The following is a 20,959-nucleotide window of genomic DNA, read 5'->3' as shown; positions in this document are numbered from 1 at the left end:
CAATTGTAGTGAATGGCCCCATAGGCTAACATTGGGATGTTTTATTTAAGTGTAAATATTGACAGCAGCCACCTAAAAATATTCTTCAAACTATCTAATAAATATTTATGATGAATCCAACAACTTGCCACTGTTAGAGTTATAATAGCTATTTCCAGAAAATAAGTTATTAAACTTTCTTTTCTGTGAGCCAAATTCCAGCTTCCCACCTGCCTTCTTCTGATTGGCCAGCCTTTCATAGGTTAGTCAGTCTTTCCCAGACTGAGCTAGAGCTGCTTCAGGAGGTGTGAAGTGTCCTGTCAGATTAGACAATGGATTTCCTTTGGGTGGGGAACTTTAGTTGCAGAAGCCAAAAAGAAGGAGGAGGGTGGGGAAAGCCAAACTGGTCTTCAAAAGGAGAATGACAGTTTTGGACCAGCACAGGCTGCCCCCACATCCAGTGCACCCAGGCACACAGGAGCCTCAGTAATTAGTTTAGTCAGGGGCTTAAAAGGGGTGTGTTAATGAAACGTAGCCCACCAGCGGTTGGCATTGTCAGATCTAACCCAGAAGGAGAGACTTTCTTTCTGGGAGAGACTTGGCCCAGAAAAAAAGTGCTTTCTGGGGCAAGAATATGCCACACTTTGGAGGACGTGGTCATACACCTATGTGGCACACTGAATCTCATTGGTCAGGGGTGCCCCTCTGCTTGACACCCAGAAAGTATGAATAAATATGGGAGAGCTGCATAGCTCCTCAGGTCTGCTGCCTGACACTACAAGGAGAAAAAGTACTGCCCTGCTGGAATCTGGATCTGCATTCAAAGGAATTAACCTGATGTGCAATCTGGTACTACAGCCCTAAGGACATTGCCTTGCTTCAAGAAGGATTAAGGAGTGGATTCACTGCAAGCTGTAGGTTAACAGAGCCCACCTGCATCATCTCCACCAGGAGTCCCCACCCTGGAGTGCTCCCAGTAGACCTTTAAGGATTTGGCTTGGTGCATTGTGGGAATTGTAGTCCAGACATTTAAAGAACCATCTAGGAGATTTCAGACCCTTGGATTTGTGTTTTATACACTTTGAACCCTCAAGGTGATCTTCTGGAAGAAGATCCCGTACTTTGATGAAGTTTGAGAACATTTTGTCAAAACGCTACATCAGGTGACCGACTCGATGTCGCGAATCAAGCTGACTACCTTCAGCCACGACCTGGCCTGGATTGCAGTTTCATCCCGCTGAAAGCTATGGAGCTCCAGACTTCCGGGATTGGACCGAGGTCTCGTGGAGAAGCAATCTGATGACACTGCATCGTAATATGTCTGCTGGAGGGGACTGCTCAACATTGTGAGAAAAATCCTCCAGAAAAGTTTCAACATCTGAAGGTCAGCAGCGGCCCGTGCAGGTAAGAGCTGTGGGGCGGTGGGGTCGGGAAGGAGGGGGTGGGATTTCGACAAATGGCAAGGGGAAATTAATTATTTATTTAATTTTCCCTCATGGTCGTCTGTCGAATCCCCCCCACCGACATGGCCCATCACTCTTACCTGCAAAGGGCCGCTGATACTGAAGATAACATTTTGCCCAAGGTCTCCCGCTTAGTGTGTTCGGCAGGGTCCCATTGCGATTGGCCAAAAACTTTGACTTTGTCCCAGTCAAGCTCGACCGGATGTTCAAAAGTGGCGCTATATGTTTTTAAGCATTAGAAAGTGTTTATGCTTTTAAAAACTGTATATCTCGGGTTCCCTGCGTTGGATGTTTGTCTTTTTGGTGTCTATTTGTTCATACAAATGCCATCTATTTTTATAAATTGGAATTGGATTTTTATTGTGTGCTGTGGCTTACTTATTTAATGTATTGGTGTTTTAAAAAATGCTTTACACAACTGTCCCCTAAGTTGCGCCTGCCTACTCATAGCCAGCTACCAGGGGTTGAGCAAGGGAATAATTTATTAAGACCTTCTTTTTGTATTTGAGGCCGTATTACTAGTGGAAAGTCACTACTTATCACTACTAATAAGCCACTTTCCAACAATTACAAATTACTCTATTTTTTAAATTTGCTGTGAGATCCTTCTGTGTGTTGTTTTCACTTTTTGTTACTGTTTGAAATATTGTACAAATACTTTATACATTGCCTCTAAGTTCAGCCTGACTGCTCTGTGCCAAGCTGCCAGAGGGTTGAGCACAGTTTAAAGTAGGTTTGCTCTTGCCTCACTCTGACAAGGATTGTTGTTGTTGCTTGACCAGGGCTCACTCCCCAGTCAACCAAATATATAATTCCTTGCAGTATGCATATATTGCATATATTAATACTATGTGTCCCTAGGTTGTTTTTGAGAGAGAAAATGGTTCCTTCTCATTGAGGGGAATGATGTGCATAGCTTCTGCTCTCTATGGAACGTTTCTAGGGGGTCTATGTTCTTTATATCACTGCTGTCTTTAATAAACTAAAACAAAATGTAAATAACTATTACACTGTGCAAAATTAAGCACAACTGAAATGGCTATAGATTATACCCTATAACTAATAAGCACCCATAAGTTACATTGGGGAGAGGATGTGGCCTAACGGCTATGGCGGTCCACCTCAAATCTGGGGAACCAGGTTCGAGTCTCTGCAAGGACGTGCAACATCTGTGATTCTGGGCAAATCTCCCTTTGCCTAACAAAAATGAATGCGTCCTCATGTAACGCAACTGGTGCTCGTGTCAAGCACTCTGATAACTAATACCTTCGGGTCAAGTTCGCCCTATATAATACTCAGTGAAAAAAAAATCACAGTGCTCGATTCTATGAAACTGAGAATTAATCTATTCAATATTTGTGTGCACATTTAAATGGAGTTTAATACCAGAGGTGTATATGGTACTCATGAGGCATCGAAATATGTGTTAACTTGGTAAAACAAAAGATATTTTTATTTCTTGGTAAATACCTGCAGTAAAAAAAAACAACTTCAATGTATTCTTAGTCCTTACCTGTGTGATCCTACTGAGGCCTAATACTCGAGCCACTTGAACCGATGAAGACGAGAGATTATCTCCAATGATGGCAGCCATCTTGAGGGGGGATTTGCAGCTGTAATTGGGAAGGGTATCTCTATTTCCTGACAGAAACCACATAGCACCATTTGCGCCCAAAGAGTTGGAGTAACATGGGTCAAGAAATCTGAATCCCAGTGTCAGGTTGGGCAGAAGGTTGGGGTTTTGGTTGATTTCCTCTGTGGCGAAAACCATAGCCAAGGCACATTTGTACATTTCAAGATATATTCTGTAAAACCAAGACATAGGTGCTAAAGTAATTGATTTTCTCAACATACATCTTCTCTCCTCTCGTTAGGAAAACGTACAAGTGATTCTGTTATGTACATGCTCTTAAATGTTCTCCCTTCTGAACGTTTGTTCTGAAACAAATAACTGCAATAAATCAAAACTCTATTTCGATCAGAATAATTTATTGTGTCTATATATTCTGGCAAAAAGTAATGATTTGGTGAAGAACTTCTGTTTCATCTGATGTGGTGAGAAGAATGTGACAATGAACTATTCATTTCAAATAAGCAAGTTAATTTCACACAAAATGTTAGAAAAAGAAGGTCGGATCTGATTCACTGTGTCGGATAAAGGTTTTCTGTCACACTGGTGGTGGACAATTTGCTGTTAAATGGGGTCTCTGAATTGCCAGCAGAGTTTCAACTACCAAAGTGGCTGTCTCTGTAGTGGAAGGAAGAGTATGCTTGTGAAACCTTAAGCAAAACCTCTGGCAGTGCAGCTGGTAGTTGGTGACATTTCCAACATCAAGTAGGGTATCGATAAAGTAGACCCAACATGGGGCTACATTATTATTACCCAAAAGCTCAATCTCCATAACATGTGAAGGACACCATACTGCTCTTTGTTTCTAGGGTGTGCTATTATATCTATGATAGTCTTCCTTGAACTTAAACTTGGTCACACACACCGGCATGAATGAGTCACCCTAGAGTTGCTGCTGTGCAAGCAATTCTCATAATGTTCTCACTACACCTAGGAAAGCCAGCAGTGTAAAATGAGGTATCCTCTTTGCTGCTGGTAAGGGTTCCACCCTTGAGACAATTATTGTATTACCACCCTCCTTTATACACGAGCCTTAGGGTAGCAAATAGGGGCCATATGTATCAAATACGTTCTATCAATAACAAATAGCGATTTTTACTGACTTGCTATTTGGTTATCACAAAATGCTATGTATGTAAGGAATCACCAAAGATTTTGTGATTCTTTTATTTTAACTAATAAGGATTTAGTAAGTAGCAAATCGCTATTAGGTAATTTTACTCCATTTGTTCCTAGGGGTCAAAAGTCCCATATGTAGAATGGTTTTCCATTAGCTAATTTGTGATCATCTAACTGGTAATCACAAATGAGCTTATGCAAAGCCAAGGAAGGTTGCCCGGGGGCCTAAGGGCCCCCTGAAGCACCCCCCCCAAAAAATAAATGTGCACATGTAAAGCGCACACATGCCCTAGGGCATGTGTGCACTACATGACACTTTGAAAAAATGCAGCTTTGTGCATTTTTCATAGGTTAGACTTGAAGTCAATGGTAATTGCATTTTCCTAAATGCACAGTTTGCATCTGGAAAATGCTTCAAACATGTGCTAAGGGAATCGTAATTTGAGATTCGCTTTTTGTAGTCGCAATTTTAGATAATTGTAATTTTTGTGATTACCTAAAATTGTGACTACAAAGCCTTCCATACATAATGAAAGGCTATTTTGCATTTGCAAACTGCAGATTTGACCGAATTGCACCATTTGCGAATGCAAAAAACCTTTATACATGTGGCCCAAAATATTATGCCTTGTTCCCACACCTATGTGCAAAAATATTTTAGTTGATAATTCTAATCTCCCTTCCTCCCACTGAAGTCTCCCTTCCTCCCTCTGAAGAGCTTCTTGATTGATAAACCGTCAGCTCATAGGGGATTACCTCTGAGATCAGTATGCAAATGTGCACATCATACAGTACCATGGCAACGTTGCCGATTTGGGCAAGTAATAAGCATATCCCACTTTCTCTAGAAACTGCTTTTCAAATCTGATTCTTCTGGAAGATTTAATCACCAAATGTGATGGAAGAGGCAAAGACACCATCCATTTACTGCAGGAAACAATCAAGAAAATTGACACAAAATCTTCCACGTACAATACAAACTCCTTTAAGCCCCTCTGGTTTCAATACCTGCTATGTCTCACTTCTTAATTCAAGGTACCTAAAGGTGGCTTTACTTAATGTCTCCTCTTGCTCCCCTATCATACTCTCCCTCTTGGCAGGTCCAGATCCATGAAGTTGTATGTTCCTTCTATCAATACTAAAGGTAGAATACTATGACTTCCCTAATGAACGGAGTCGGCGGTCCCAGGGCGGCACGGCCACTAGGTTCATAATGGGGCGATAGCAACACCGCCACCACTGCGCCACCAAGAGTCTGGCAATCCTTGGAACACCAGACTTGTAATCGGCCCTTAGTTATAGCAACACTTTAATAATACCTTACTTATATGCTCAGCCACATAGTAGAAATGTCACAGTTCAATAAACGCAAAATGTAAAAACAACAAACATAAAGTAGCAACACTCCCTACTCTCACCACAATCAAAGCTTATTACACCATTCACGATTACGACAATGATGACTTTTAATATTACCGTTTTAATATCCTACTTGTGAAGGCAATAATTCGTTCCCGCTCATTAAGAGCAAATACAAATTTTACCCTGTGAGGAACATATAACTACTGGTAACCCGTTTACCAATTCTTACTTTTACTGCACTGTTTTTGATTACTACTTGGACACAATTACATTGTGAAGAATGCAACATGTGGTTAATTTCAGCAACAGTAGTATCAGATTTCTCTGCGTTGGTATTTAGTAGTCACTGTGTGGAACTCTTTGATATAGCCCCATGATCAAAGATATAACTGTTAAAGCCAAAGGCACAATTTAGTCAATGGCAGAATGAGGACAGCCGTGGGCTTGGCTGGTCAGACATCCAAGCAGCGCACAAAAAGGAAAAATAAGAAACCCAATGGGCAAGTTACCTGTCCCAAAGCGGTCTCTCACTCTCTCTACCTGTCTATGTATTATTTCGTTTCTTTTAGGTGTGTTGATGAGAATATCTCATACATTTAGCAGGACCTAAAACCTAGTAGCCCCTGGGGAAACGACTGGCAGGAAACATTGTGTATCTCAGCCAGACTGTCCCTGGGGAAGGTGTTGTGTAAAATAGTATGACCCTATTGATTGGTGGGAGCATCCCACAAAGGGAAAAAACACCCTCATCCAATCAGGTTTCAGTACTGGTTTAATTTTGGGCTAGCAAAATGTATGTGATCCTAGGTTACCAGCTCTTCCCTAAATAGCTATCTAAGTGTCTCTATAATGTAACGTTTTCATGCCCAGACTGGAACAATTTTAAATTCTTGTACTGACCGGATTTACACCAAACGAAGCAAAAGCACTACTGAGTAAAGTTCTACTTTTATTCCAAGTTTGGCGTATTTATGTTCAGCTGTTTTCTGCACCAAGGAACAGAAAATCTTATGGGGGTTAAAATGAAAAATGTCACTTGTTTGACCCGCGACTGTTTTATGTGGTCCCTACCTGAATGAGCTGCACAAAGCTAGTCATGCTGGCCTCAAAGTGGTTGGTTTTTTTACTTTTTGAGGGGTAATTTTCTGGTGAATCCGTTACAGGGTGCTAGAGTTATGAAGAAAACAAACAATCCCTGTGTAATGGAAACTCCGACCTAACCTTAACTACAAACGCTCTATGACAAATGACACCAGAGTAGCCTTTATTTATGGCAATTACATGAATATGTTTTTTTACTGTCTGGCACACACGTTTTGGTGAATAATGAACTACCAGTGAAATAACAATAACAATTGAACCCACGTTATCAGGCACTGCATCTAAAGATGCAGAGATACAATGGGAGGTCTAACCATTGGGTTAGATTGGACTTTAATTGTAAAATTCAAAGACTATCTATAGAGTCCCCTGATATTTTAGCCATTCGGGTAGTGACAACCGTTGAGAGTTACCATAATATTGAAATGTTTAATGTCTATGCAAAAGGGATGGGGGGAGGACAAAGGTCCCAAACTATCTTAACACTGGAGGAATATTTGGTGGCCCATCCACATAATTCACTGTTGATTATAGGGGAAGACTTCACCACCACCTTCGAGCCCCTCCTTTGTGACGTTCTCACTAGCGATAAGGCGGAGGATGATCCTGGGATGGCCAGCAACTCGACCTTCCACCCATACAGAAATGGAGGGAGGCAACTTTGCAGTTAAAGGCCTTTGCGGCGGATTACGGCCTATAAGCCACTAATGGCAGAGCTAATGCGGATAAGCAGGGGGTTGTTACCCATAGTAATTTTATTAATTCCAGTCACATAGACCATTATCTACTAGATCTTTGCTTTGGTCCCCTCTTGTAAGGTACCAGCAGGTTAGGGAGTGATCATAATCCCCTATGCCTTTATTTGGATTCCATCTGCTTAAAATGTCAAAGTGACCAACGCCCACTAGCCTGCACAAGGAATATTATCTCCCCTTACAACATGCAACAATTCAAGTGGCTCCAAGTTGCAGAGTCATCTGACATTCTGCAACAAATAAATAAAGATCTTCAGAACTGTCTAACGCAAATGACTCACTGTCCCTCTCCCTTAGCTCGTGGTGCAACAATGGCAGCCATTCGCAATACATTTTTCAAGGGAATTTTGGACCTCTTATTAGTTCCCATCATGGGACACAAAGGGAATCTCCCTAGAGAAAACATTTGGCCCAATAACAAGTGTAGATTGTCATGCAGATTTTTGGCTGAGGCAATTTGATCGAAGGATGTCCCGCAAATACATTTGGTCAGGGTGATGTATAAAAGGGTTTAGGAATGGGCTAAGAAAATTTGGAATGAAGGAAGATGTCAGGACCTGAAAGCGGCCTGTGCTGTCAAGGATCCCACCTTTATTCAGTAAGCTCCCCTCTCAATCAGCAGGATAATGTGTCAAGGGCTTTACCCTTAGAAGACTATGTTATCCCATCTGACTCCCTTTTTGATCTAGCTGATGTCTCCTCAGCCTTGGATGCTGTTTCCAGAGGCAGGGGGCCCAGGTTAGATGGCATCCCGGCTGACATTTTCCTTACAGGAGAGAGACAAGGAGTTCCAGTATATACTCCTCTTATCTAATGCCATTGCTAGTGGCATACCCGCAACAGAATCTTGAAGGTGAGCGGAGGTAATGCCAGTATACAAAAAGAGGGACAGGTCCAGCTCATGCAATTTCAGGCCGAACAGTTTTATCAACTGTATACAGAACATTATTGCAAGGCTGGTCCTGGGGAAGATAGAGGATTGGATTGCTGATAAGTCTATTTATCCCCCTTGCAGGAGGGCTTCAGGAACAGGATATCTAAAATCGACTAGGTCTTTCGTTTTCTCCTTCTATATTGGAAGATTGTTTTGGTTGGCCAAGGCCGAAGGCAGCTTGTATGTTGCCTTCATTTACCTCAAATCGGCTTTTGGCCTGGTTCTCGGAGTAGGCTATGGCAAGTCTTAGGTGATATGGGCATCCCCTGGTAACTTTCGAGTCTATTGATTTGCCTACAGAGAGAAACTTTGCCCAGGTTCGTTGGGTAACTCAGGGTCAAGTCACAGAATGATTCTCTATCAATAAAGGTGTTCACCAGGGCTTGGTCCTGGTGCCCACCTTGTTTTCTTTATATATTAATGAAGTTGCTCAGCATCTATCCTCATTCTCAATTGACACCCCAACTGTGGCTGGTCTAAAAAAAAAAACACATTCTGCTCTTCGCGGATAGAAAACTCAGCGTGGTCTTCCGCATTCTCTATCCCACTTTGAGGAATTTTGTAATAATCAAGGTTTGGAAATCAATTCCGCATACACCAATGTTATGGGGTTTAATAAAAATAGATATGTTAGAGGTAGGTTTGAGTTGGGGGTATACCCATGGAAAGTGTTGAGTCTTTTCGGTATCTGGGGGTTACTCTATTTTCTAACTTAACATGGAAATCACAGGTGGAACATTTACCCTTACACAGAGGCAAGTCACAGGCACAATCTCTAAAGAACATAGGGGGATATTCACAAGGATCTATCGCCGAGTTAACGGCACATTATCGCAGCCAAAGTTGCGATAAACTTATCGCCCCAATCACAAGCTGGTGTTAACAGCCCACAGCACCAGTTTACCCGCGATAGCAGCCCATAAAACATCGCCACAGATGACCCCCACAACTATCGCTAATGAGATGCAGAGTGGGCGTTCCGTGCCAAAAGCAGCGACAACACCACTCCACAACATTCACAACGACCAGCCAGAACTGCGATAAGAACACAAAACAGGCGATAAGGCACATTAGCAGCAGGAAAATAACACCTGGTGCAAAGTCGGACCACAGCCTGCACCACAAAAGGGAGCCCAGCCCAGACCCACACTTGAAGAACAACAGATGCACACGGGCAACTGAACATGCAGCCCGGAGGGCCAAAAGGGCAACAACACCCGCCGCCACCACCCCCAGGACCCCCCCTCCCAGGCACCCCCGACCAAAGACATGCCACATCAGCTTCACCACAACATGTACAAAATAATCGGCTTGATGTCGCACAATCACAACTGGTGACATGCATGTGACGTCACAAAAATGAGCATCACACATTCACTTTCAAAGCAACAAATGAAGTTTTATTAAAATGAACACTGAAATGAAATGAAGACACATGGCAGCTTCCCTTGGGACAATCCGTAGGTCACAGCCTGCAAGACAAAAATCATGATGAGAAGGTGTGTCCTGCGCACATCAAAGGACAGAGAGAGAGCGAAGGAGAGAGACAGAAAGAGAGGGAGAGAGAGATAAGAAGAGAGGGGGAGAGAGAGAGAAGAAGAGAGGGGGAGTGAGAGAGAGAGAGTGCCGCCCCTGCACACCCAGGCCACACTGCTCACCTGCTGCCACCGTGTGTCTCCAACCACTTGCCGGTATTTATAGCAGTACACCAGGTCACCCATCTGAGACAGAGCCGTCATCTGAAACAGAGTCCAGATACATGATTGGCACAGTACACATACTTGCACAAGACAACATCGCCTGCCCGCCCATGCACACCCAGGCACAGGAACCCCAGCCCCTCCTGCCGCTCATCAGAGCATGCCCGCTCATGCACACTCAGGCAGAGGCACACCAGCCCCTCCCGACGCCCATCGGAGCAGGCCCACCCATGCAAACCCAGGCCTCACTGCTCACCTTCCACCACCGGCGTGTAGACAGGAGGTCCCACCACATGCTGCTGCAAGTCACAAGCCCGGGCCCCTGGACATGGCACCCTCCACACCATGCAGCCCCACTCCGCAGGTCACCAGGTCTCATGTTTGGTGCTGGGTCTTGATTACTCCATGGCATAGGACATACCAGTGCACCCGGCATCATCGCAGGCTGCACACCCGCACAGCCCAATGGGTGCCACTAACTCTGGGATCCCGGAAGCTACTCCACATGGCGGTAGGCCCACGCTGCCCGCTGGCTCCAGTCTACACTGCGGTCCAGCAGGTCACACAAAACCTGAGCTGTCCGGACCGCCAGGACGGGGCATCATCGCAGGCTGCACACCTGCTCAGCAGCTTAAGGTGCCACTAACTCAGTGCATCCAAAGTCACCGTCCCGTGACGGGGTGCCTGTGCCGGCCGCAATGCTCCGGGTGCCACTAACCCTGTGCAACCCCAGTCAGCACCACGTGGTGGAAGGCCCGTGGCGGCCGCAAGGCCTCGGGTGCCACTAACCCTGTGCACAACAACTCATGAGCCCTTTATGATTGAGAACCGTGGAGTGTCCGTCATCCAGTCACCACCGGCAGAGGGGAATGTGACGTCGTCGGCCCCTTATGTTGGTGGAGTCACAGGGCCTGTGACGCCTGTGCCAGATGGGTGGGGTGTGCATGCAAACCTGCCCTCAGGGAGTGGCTGTGACATGCTGACAGCTAGACCAGTGACCTGCACACCACCAGCGAGTACGCCTGCGATGGGTAGAAGTGAGGGCCCCCCCCCTCGGAGCGTAGTCAGGGTGGTCTGGCCTGCCGTACGCCGGACCAGCGCAGGGCTTGCAACAATGACTCATGGGCTCTGAGCGTGGTTCCCAGTACCCAGTACACAATATGCAATGTAGCACCCTCTGACTGGCATCCCACAAGATGAGCATCATTGATGCAAGGTAAATTACTGTCCCTGCATTCATCCACACATTCATACATGAATGATGAAAGACATGACACAGCAGTGTGTCACTGGATGTTTATTGCACATCCAGTGCAGTTCTGCAGCTGGAGTGGTACAGGCCAATGCCAAGCACACTACACAATGTGGGCCCGTGGAGGGCCAGCCAGAGTCCATCCGGGGATGACAAGTACTCCGGAAGAGGAAAGGTATAGTCCACTGTCTGGTCGCCGTGTCATTGATCATCAAACAGGATATGGCTGTCCATGTCGCTGTCCAAGGTGAGTGTATTGGAGTGTATCGGGGGTCAGTGGAAGGTCATGAGGCCATGTGTGGCAACAAGCAGAAACAGGCCAGGTGGCAGAAATTAATGCTAGTGCCTCCTGATCACAAACCCTGGATGTGTGCTTTGCCCCACCTGTGGGTGTTGCAGTACCGGCTGAGGCACTGTGTGCCACTGACACATCAGGTACCAGAGTGGATACGTCTTCCGCACTGTGAGGCAATGGCACACCAGGGGGCGGAGATGTGGATGGTGTGGGGGCAGTAGCATTCATCTGTGCCACGCCTTGTGGCAGCAATGCCATGATGATGATCTGCAGGGCATGGTAGATCCCAGCTACATTTCGCTGATGTGCAGCAGTGGCTGCCATCCATTCCGCCTCCATCCGCACCATGTCCTCCATGAGCCTCCGCATGTGTGCCAGCTCACGGCTGGTATCGCTGGTGCCCCTCTGAGTGGACAGGTGTTCTTCTCTCCGCGTCAGGACTCCAGCAATGTCAGTCAGGGCTCATTGGAGACCATGGAGCGGGCCTAGACACCCATGGATGGCGTCCAGTCTGGTGGCCATGAGGTCGAACCCCACCCGCACCAGCTCAGCCGTCTCCCTCTGGGCCTCCAGCACACGGTGTTGGAAGGCCGTGCGTTGTTCCTGGGTGTCTTGGGAGACTGCTGGGGTCGTCGCTGCCTCCTGCTGGGTGGATTGGGTGGTGGGTGGGGTCTCCTCGATGCAGCTGGTCAGCCCTGATCCTGGAGGTGAGTCGCGGATGATGTCAATGATGTCTAGGAGGGCTTGTGCGTCGATGCTGGGGTTGTCCTCCTCGTCATCAGTGAAGAGTGGCTGGGACTGCTCTGCAGGGGGTGTTGACAGTGGCCCTGCAATGTGAAGGGGAGATGGTGTATTGCAATGTGTCCACATGAATGTAGCTGCCTGATACATGTTGACATTCACACAGCATGGCATTGTACATTGTGACAGTTCATAGATCCGGGCGATGACCCAGAGTCATTGTGCTTGTGCACTGTGCTCTACTTGGTTGTGCATGTGTGCCATCGTGGCCATCTCCACCCATCCCCCCAGTACCTGGTGGTCACGCACCCTGTTGCGGTTGTGTTGTGTCCTGTCGAGCAGTGTCTGGTCCCCGGACTCCGGCAACAGTATCCACAGTGATGACTGTCGACACCAGCTCCTCCATGTCATCCAGCATGAGCTGTGGTGCTGGGCCCCCACCTCCAGTCTGCATTGCTGCCTTCTGGTTGGTTGTGAGTTTCTCCTTGGTCTTCCGCTTGATGTCATTCCATCGCCACTTGACCTCGTCCATTCACCTTGTACACAATGTCCGGCCATATTCCAGTTTTAGTGCCCAATGACACGTTGGAGGTGACAAACAGTTGTTGATGGTGTTCCATCACCTCCGTGACTATGATCCTGTTCACCTGCGGACTGAACTTCATCTTCCTCTTCTTCTTGTCCTTGCCCTTCCCTGTCCCTGAGGTCCCGGGCTGGTCGTCCAGGGTGCTTGTGGGGTTGCACTCGTCCTCTGCGCCTGCTCCGACTGCCTCCATGGTGCTTGGGTGTTGATCAGTTTGTGTTTCGGTGTTTTTCTACTTTTATGGTGATTTTTCCCTCCTGCCAGGTGTGTGTTGCAGGCCTGGCGCTGCTTATCACTGATTTCCTCACCGCGCTTTGGCCCATTGCAGGTTTTTTTGTGTTGTGGTTTGTGTTCTTATCTCCATGGAGGTGGTTGTATCGTGGACATTGTCTGCGTTTTAGGCAGACTATCGCATGGTACCGCCGTGTTGTGAATTCCACGTTGACACTGGGTTATTTTCCCGCGATGGGCTGCGATGTTGAGAGTTGCGTTAAGCTACTCTTGCGGTAATTATCACACGTTCTTGTGAATATACCCCATAGTTGCTTATTCACCAAACATATTACACCAGTATTATAAATATACAATGCTAAAGCAGTCAGTTCTGTCCTTTATGGTTCAGAGCTGTGGGGTTTTACTAAGATGGATGTGCTAACTAGCTCTGGAACAGATTCCTAAGAAATCTGGTTAGGCTACCGCAGGGCATCCCCACTAAAGCCCTGATGATGAACATGGGCAGGCAAACTTTGGCAGCTTGAGCTAGACTTTGTCTACTGTTGTTCTGGAGAAGGTTATGGACTAAACCAGAATTAGCTCAATATGTTTTGGCTTTAAGGGATGTCATGGAGCCAAGAGATTCCATAAGATTGTCTGACTAAAGCAGATCCAAAATGTATTATCAGCTATAGATCTTGTTGAGTTCTGGGACAATCCCCATTCTAACCCACTCACGTTGGCTGAGATGAGAAAGAAACGTTACTGTTCATGGGTAGCTAGAAATGGGGCTAGAGTGAGTACTATCCACCCCTAGACTGGAAATGTCTTTGATCTTAAATGCACCAACACCTTGGAACCTTATTGGGATGTCATCAGGAAATTATATTTCAAATTCAGGGTAGGATCCATACTTTTTAGATCATTTACCAAAGGCTGGGTCCCTGGAAGAAATGCAATGTGTGCCTCATGAAATATGTAATCTAAATATATTGCGCATATTTTATTTGCCTGTCCGGGTTATGCAGTTTCATACCGGACATGGATCAAAGTGATTTGTAGGACATTAGGAACACGTAGCAGTGCTATTGCCCTCAGAAATCTTAGATCAGATCCTAGACTTATTTAGGCATGCGCAGTAGCAAAGTTCCTGGGCAAGTTGTGAGTCACCTAACAGCAAAGGTGCTGACTGCTATTGAAACCCCTTTATAACACTCTGGCCCATACAAGTAATCAATTGATTTGAGCCACTACTTATAGCTCTTTGAGCGCCATTTGAATTTTGGGGAAAAGGCATTCTGTTGTATGTCAATATCTAGAGTATGTGATTGGTCTTGAATACTGAACCCTAGTTTTTAGCAAAATGTTTTGATACTAGTTTTATTTTGTTGCCCATTATATCATTCATTATCTTCTCGTATGCTGCGATGCAATGGCTCTCATAATTTATCTGCAAATTTGGAGTTTTTGCGTTGCTTTTATTACAAAATTTGTGAAACAAAGTGTTATGAGGATGCTGCAGAGATATATGTATTTTGTGAATCCTGTGTTTATGCATACGATTTTACACATAAACGGCACATAAACAATTTTCTGCTGTTTGTAAACATAGTTTCGGAGTTCACTGGCAAATCTAAATATAAGAGGATGTTTTATGATTTTCCCTACAGATCTGCATGATAACCCATAGATATCCAGAAAAGTTTGTAGCAACATTTCTTGTCAATAGTTTACTGCACACTTTGACTGCATTTTTGTCAAGGAATTCTTTGAGGGATTACCTTCCCCAAATTCACCAGGAAACAATCAGGCTCAAATCATGTTCTAATTGAAATATCTAGATGTCTCAGATCAGGCCGCTAATGTAGAGGGTGAACAAAGTCGGAACCAAAACGAATCTTTGCCTCACCCTCTGTTCACCTTTACAGGTTCTGTTAGTTCGCCCTTAATTCCCCATCTAATCTGGTCATAGTTATCCATGTGGGACCTAAGTATGGTGTCTAATAAGTACTTTGGATCACCTAACTGCTCCAGAACTGCACATTTTATCTCTGGGAATAAGATCAAAAGCGGCGCATAGTTTAACGAACACCACATATATGTGTTCTTTTTGGATGACCACATATTTCCATAATATGGTTATGAACATAAATAATTGGGTGATAGTGCTCGTGTTCTCCCTAAACCCAGCGTGCAGGGGTGATAATATCTGGCCCTCACTTAACCAGCCCTGTAGTCTCAAAAACAGATGCCTGCAAAATAACTTCTGTGAAGTATAAATCAGGCTAATTGGCCTATAAATAGCTTGTTGATTTTTGTCACCTTTCTTAAATACAGGTACTACCTCCTCTCCCTGCCTGGAATCCAGTAACTCAGCACCCTATAAAATGGCATTAAAACAGTGCTTAAGACTGACACTCCATATTTCAGGCTCAGAAAGAAAGAGGTCACCATTATTTTATCTATTCTCTGCACTTTATCCCTTTGAAGGGACATAAGGGCTAGCTTAGTTTCCTCCAGACCATAGGGAACCAAATCTGCATCCGGTGTCTCTCTCTCTGTGTTTGGGTGGGATGCTCCACTTGCCCCCAGCTCATTGCCCGCCTGACTGGTGTAGAGTAAACTAAAATGGTTTTAATTGGACCATGCTGTGGAACATGAACATCTCTCCTGTGCGAATCTCCTGGTGGGCGTGGGGTTCTCTTCCAGGTCCCCTGCTCTTCCGACCCGTGGTTGCTGTGCCCTTCCTGGTTTTTCCTGGTGTGGCTCCCGTGGATCAAATTCCAGAGTGTCCACGGCCTTGGTTGGGCTGCCTTCGCAGTTGTGGGGGGTGGGCGGACGGGTCTTCCCGCCGGCTGTCGCCTGCCTTCCGGACACGACCTTCGTTGTTTGGCTTCCCTCAACGCCTTCTGGGACATCTCGCGGCACCGTCTTAGATTTCTACTGGGACGTACCGCGCAATTGTAGCGCCACAGACAGATCAGCGACACGAATTCCAATGATGCTGCCGCACTAGACCCTGGAGCCGGTTTTCCGAGGGATTGTGACCCAATGACCACAATCTTGTCTTCCACGACGAGTCACGAGGGAGCGAGTCTTCTGGTCGCCGTGGCTGCCTTTCCTCCTCAAGGTGGCTGCCGGGGCCCCGATTCCGATTTCCCCCATCTCTAAAGCAGGTTTGGTCGGGATTCTACTACCGGACTATCCCTTGACGACCCGAGAGACAGGGGTTTGAGTGACATTGTTTCACAACAGCCTTCCTTCCTACTAATCCTGCGCCTGCCTACCCCAACCAGTCCTGGATCCTTCACTGCATGCCACCAGTCCACGCCTTTGGTCGCCTACCTGTCCATTGGACCCCTCTGGACGCGCTTCACCCCCCCAGACAATAATTGCCACTAATGAGGTTCCTTTTTTTTCCACCCTCCCCTTGTGGTCACCCACATTGCCGAGATGACCTAGCGTGGTAATTGAATTTGGCACTGGACTTCGTAACTATGTGACCGCATCTGGGTTATGAGCCCGCTTACTCTAACTTTTTGGGCCCCCACAAGGTACTTTTCTCCCACTGCCGGTCTACCACAACTGATCTGCTTCCCAGCCCCCTGTTTCCACTCTCTTTCCCCATTCCCTCTATTCCTCTTTTGGGGACTCATTATTCTGTGTTTGACTATGCAACTGTAACTAATGTAACTAATAAAAACTGTTATTCCTGTTATTCCTGACCACTGCGACCTGAGCAACATGGCTGATGCCCGGTGGAGCTGCTAGACAGCTAAAGAGGAGATCAGCCCTGGTTCACACCCTTGGCCGTCACCTACCCAGCCGTACATTGGGCACACTTCTCCCCATCTTGCCGCTGTGTCTCCTTCCTCCCCCTCCCTCCAACGAATTAATATAACATTGTTTTTTGCCTGTGTTTTACTATGCTCTGGTAACGGATGTAATTTGTAACTTGCAACTCAATGATCCTCATGTAAAGCATCTAGCCATTGCTATATAAAATCTTCAAATAAATAAATAAATAAAATGGTTTACCTAAGAATATTTTTATGACTTTTTAGAGACCTTGATGGGCAAAATCCACTGTAGGGTTCCAGAGATACATATTTTAGACAATAGTAAAACTTATAAATACAACCGCAAACAAGCATTAGTAAACAAATACTTTGTTAACTTTTGAAAAGTTTGGAACAATTGCTCAGGCTACTCCGGCAAGGGTTGTGAGACCAAATACGGCAGGACAGAGGTATAGGGGGCCAGAGAGGAGATTTTGGACAGTCACCTGGTCACCAGAGCGTTTTGTGACCCAAGATCCCAACGTTACCAGACAACCACCATAGACTTTAATGGACTTTAATGGAGTGTTCTTGATGCTGAGGGATGTGGGCGAAGAGATGATCAAAGGATGCTCTGGTTGTAGCGTGGTCAGCTGGAGTGTCTTTGTGGTGGTTTCTTGATTCACAGGTGATGGAAGACAAACTTGACCTCAGGGAACTGGGTCTCAAGAAAACCTCTGTGTTACATTTGCAGGCTAGCCAATGCTGGACTACTGGTCAGTCTGCAGTGCGGTTGAAGTCAAATCCTTTGGTGGGGGCTAGTGTTCCTTGGATGTGACAAATCTGATCTTGGACAGCACTCCTGTGTCAGTCAAACTCAGGTGCAGGTTTCGGCTATCTTGGACTTGTCGATCTACAAGCCTGGCGACTCGTAGACAGTGGCAAAACTTCAGCGGTGGCTACCATTTTCTTAGTGTAGGCACTGCAGCTTTCAGTCTGACCCTGTGCCTCATGGGAACAGTCCAGCCAGAACTGCCAAGCCATGTCTTCCCTGGGCCGGAAACAAGCTTCCTAGGACCGGTTTCTGGCATTTCAGCCGTCTTCAGCCAGGCTTGCTTGAATCCAGTGGCAAAGTGAGCAAGGGACTCACGTCTGAGCATACCCTGCCGCTGGACTGTTCCCATGAGGCACAGGGTCAGACTGATTTTCATATGGCCATGTCTGAACTGGGGTGGCAGAGTGGGCTAAAGAACGGTGATGGATTAAACCCAGATCAGTTGACTGGGGGTGAGTGCTTGCAATGTTCAACACTTCGTCCATCATTTCCTTTGGTTTTTGCTTTGTTCACCATAAGTTGGCAGGGTATGCTCAGACATGAGTCCCTTCCTCACTTTGCCACTGGATTCAAGCAAGCCTGGCTGAAGACGGCTGAAATGCCAGAAACCGGTCCTAGGAAGCTTGTTTCCGGTCCAGGGAAGACATGGCTTGGCAGTTCGTGCTGGACTGTTCCCATGAGGCACAGGGTCAGACTGATTTGCATATGGCCATGTCTGAACTGGGGTGGCAGAGTGGGCTAAAGAACGATGATGGATTAAACCCAGATCAGTTGACTGGGGGTGAGTGCTTGCAATGTTCAACACTCCATCCATCATTTCCTTTGGTTTATACACAAACGATAGTCTGGGAGCTCCCATTGGTACATGACTACTTGTTTTAAGACTCCATAGACAGGGAATTATGCGATTGTACGGACGCAGCGATTTTCACTTTATTATAGAATTGACACTTTTGCCATATAATCCATAATTTGCCGCATAATCTGCACATTTTACAAAAAACAAAGGGGCATATTACCAAGATATGGCGATAACTATCGCTGACCTAGGTTAGCGCTAGTTTTCCTATCGCCGTCGATCCCTGCAAGTTATCGCCCTGTTACCGACGTATTAGCAACTTCTTGCTAACAGGCAATAGTTTAAGGGATCAACGGCGAAAATCGCCGCTAACATTAGCGCAATGGCGTTAATTAAACCGTCGATAGCGGGTGGAATCCAGCGATAAGCCTTCAGCAATAGAAAAGGGCACGCTAACCCGCAAGTTTGGACTTAACCTATCTGTCCACCTCCAATATAAAAGATGCACACAAAAAAAAGGAAAAATTCAGATTTTAGAAGCCAGGGCATAGTGCAGCACACATCAACAATCCCCTCATGCCACCCAACATCCCAGTTGACCAGGATGAGATCCTAGTTCCCACGCAGGACATGCGTCTGGTTCCTGGATCCCTTGCTGGACCTGCGCCTGGTTCCTGGATCCCTCGCTGGACCTGTGTCTGTTTCCTGGATCCCTCGATGGACCTGTGTCTGGTTCCTGGATCCCTCACTGGACCTGCGTCTGGTTCCTGAATCCCTTGCTGGACCTGCGTCTGGTTCCTGGATCCCTCACTGGCCCTGCTTCTGGTTCCTGGATCCCTCGCTGGCCCTGCTTCTGGTTCCTGGATCCCTCGCTGGACCTGCATCTGGTTCATGGATCCCTCGCTGGACCTGTGTGTGGTTCCTGTATCCCATGCTGGACCTGCATCTGGTTCCTGGATCCCTCACTGGAGCTGCATCTGGTTCCTGGATCTCTTGCTGGACCTGCGTCTGTGGCCTGGAGTGGGATGTGGAGTAGCTGTGGAGTGGATGAGCCATGGCGGGAGACAGTGATGTGCGACGATCGCCCGTACCTGGTGGTGAAGTCTGGCAGGTCGCATGGAGACATGTTGCTGACCTGTGTGAGAAGCCCGCCTTGCGCACCTTGGTGCAGTTAATGGTAGAGGTGATCCTGTGCACCAACGTAGTGAGGTTCGCTTCACATACTATGATCCACCACTACACCAGGGTGCACGGAGGGGATCACAAACGGTGGGTGCCAACTCTCTGCATCACAGGACGGATGATGTTGGGCTGGCTGGACCCTCTGCAGGGTGAAGTCCCTCTGCTACGCCCAACTAGTGTGGTCTAAGCGCTGCAACTACATGCCTAAGGAAGCCATGGTGCATCGACTGCTTCAGGTGGTCCACCAGTGGACTACGCGGAGACTGCTGAACCCAGCCCAGTGAAAGCACACATGGCTCAGGCACCTGTTGGCTGAGTCACAGATTTGGAGAGAGTGCGGTGGATTGCGCCACGGTGTCAATGACCAGGTAAGGAGAAGGTGGGATGCGTAGCGCAGGAGGGCCGGGGGGGAGTCATTCATGCCTATCACATGTAGATGGCGCACCCCCTGTGGCGGCTCTACCGCTATGTTGGAAGAGTGTTGCCTCACCACCTCAAGCAGTGCAGAAGAGGAACAATCATCACATGATGATAACTCAATCAATCAATCACTCTGGGAATTGTAAGCATGCCACTCACCCGTGAGGGTCTCAAGGCACTGAGGGGTGGGGGCCACAGATCTGTTAGCCGAAGAGCCAGTTCTTGAGGCTCTTCCTGAAAGTGTTCAGGGAGGGGGCATCTCTGATGTCTGCCGGTAGCTCGTTCCAGGTATTGGATGCAATGTGGGAGAAGGATCATCTGCCTGCTCTGGCTCTGTGGATGTGCTGGGTTTCGGACAGTGCAAGTTTGGAAAATCGGATGTCTCATTTGTGTACATGGAAGTTGATTCTGCAGTTGTGGTATTTGGTTTTGTTGTTGTGTAGGCATTTGTAGGCATGAGTCATGATTTTGAAGGTGACTCTTTTTACCACGGGTAGACAGTGGAGTCCACGTAGGTGTTGGCTGATGTGTTAGTGCCGGGGGATGCCGAGGACGAGTCTGGTGGCAGAGTACTGTAATGTCAGTAGTTTGCAGAGTAGGAACTTGTAAATGGTGGCATAGAGTGTGTTTCCATAGTCCAGTCTGCTGGTGATGAGTGCATGGGTGACTGTCTTCATTGACTCTGGGGGTATCCATTTGAAGGTCTTGCGGAGGATGCGGAGGGTGTTTAAGCAGCTGGGGGTGATGGTATAGACCTGTCTGTTCATGGTGAGGGATGGGTCGAGTACAATGCTGAGGTTTCTGGCGTGGTCCGAGG

At 46.8% G+C, this 20,959-nt stretch overlaps 1 protein-coding gene across 1 annotated transcript in view; it reads right to left on the bottom strand.

Moving 5' to 3' along the window:
* The window catches only part of LOC146812075 (extracellular calcium-sensing receptor-like), a 242,944-nt gene that overhangs the window by 213,404 nt on the left and 8,581 nt on the right, over nt 1-20,959 (bottom strand). Inside the window, exon 2 of the mRNA XM_085615122.1 lies at nt 2,956-3,247. Within this exon, the coding sequence (XP_085471248.1) occupies nt 2,956-3,247 (292 nt within the window). The remainder of the gene's footprint in view (nt 1-2,955; nt 3,248-20,959) is intronic.

This window comes from Triturus cristatus, chromosome 7 (genome assembly GCF_964204655.1).
Source record: "Triturus cristatus chromosome 7, aTriCri1.1, whole genome shotgun sequence".
Lineage (NCBI taxonomy): Eukaryota > Metazoa > Chordata > Amphibia > Caudata > Salamandridae > Triturus > Triturus cristatus.
The sequence above is the reverse complement of the archived record's forward strand: the minus strand, read 5'-3'. Positions and strand labels throughout refer to the sequence as shown.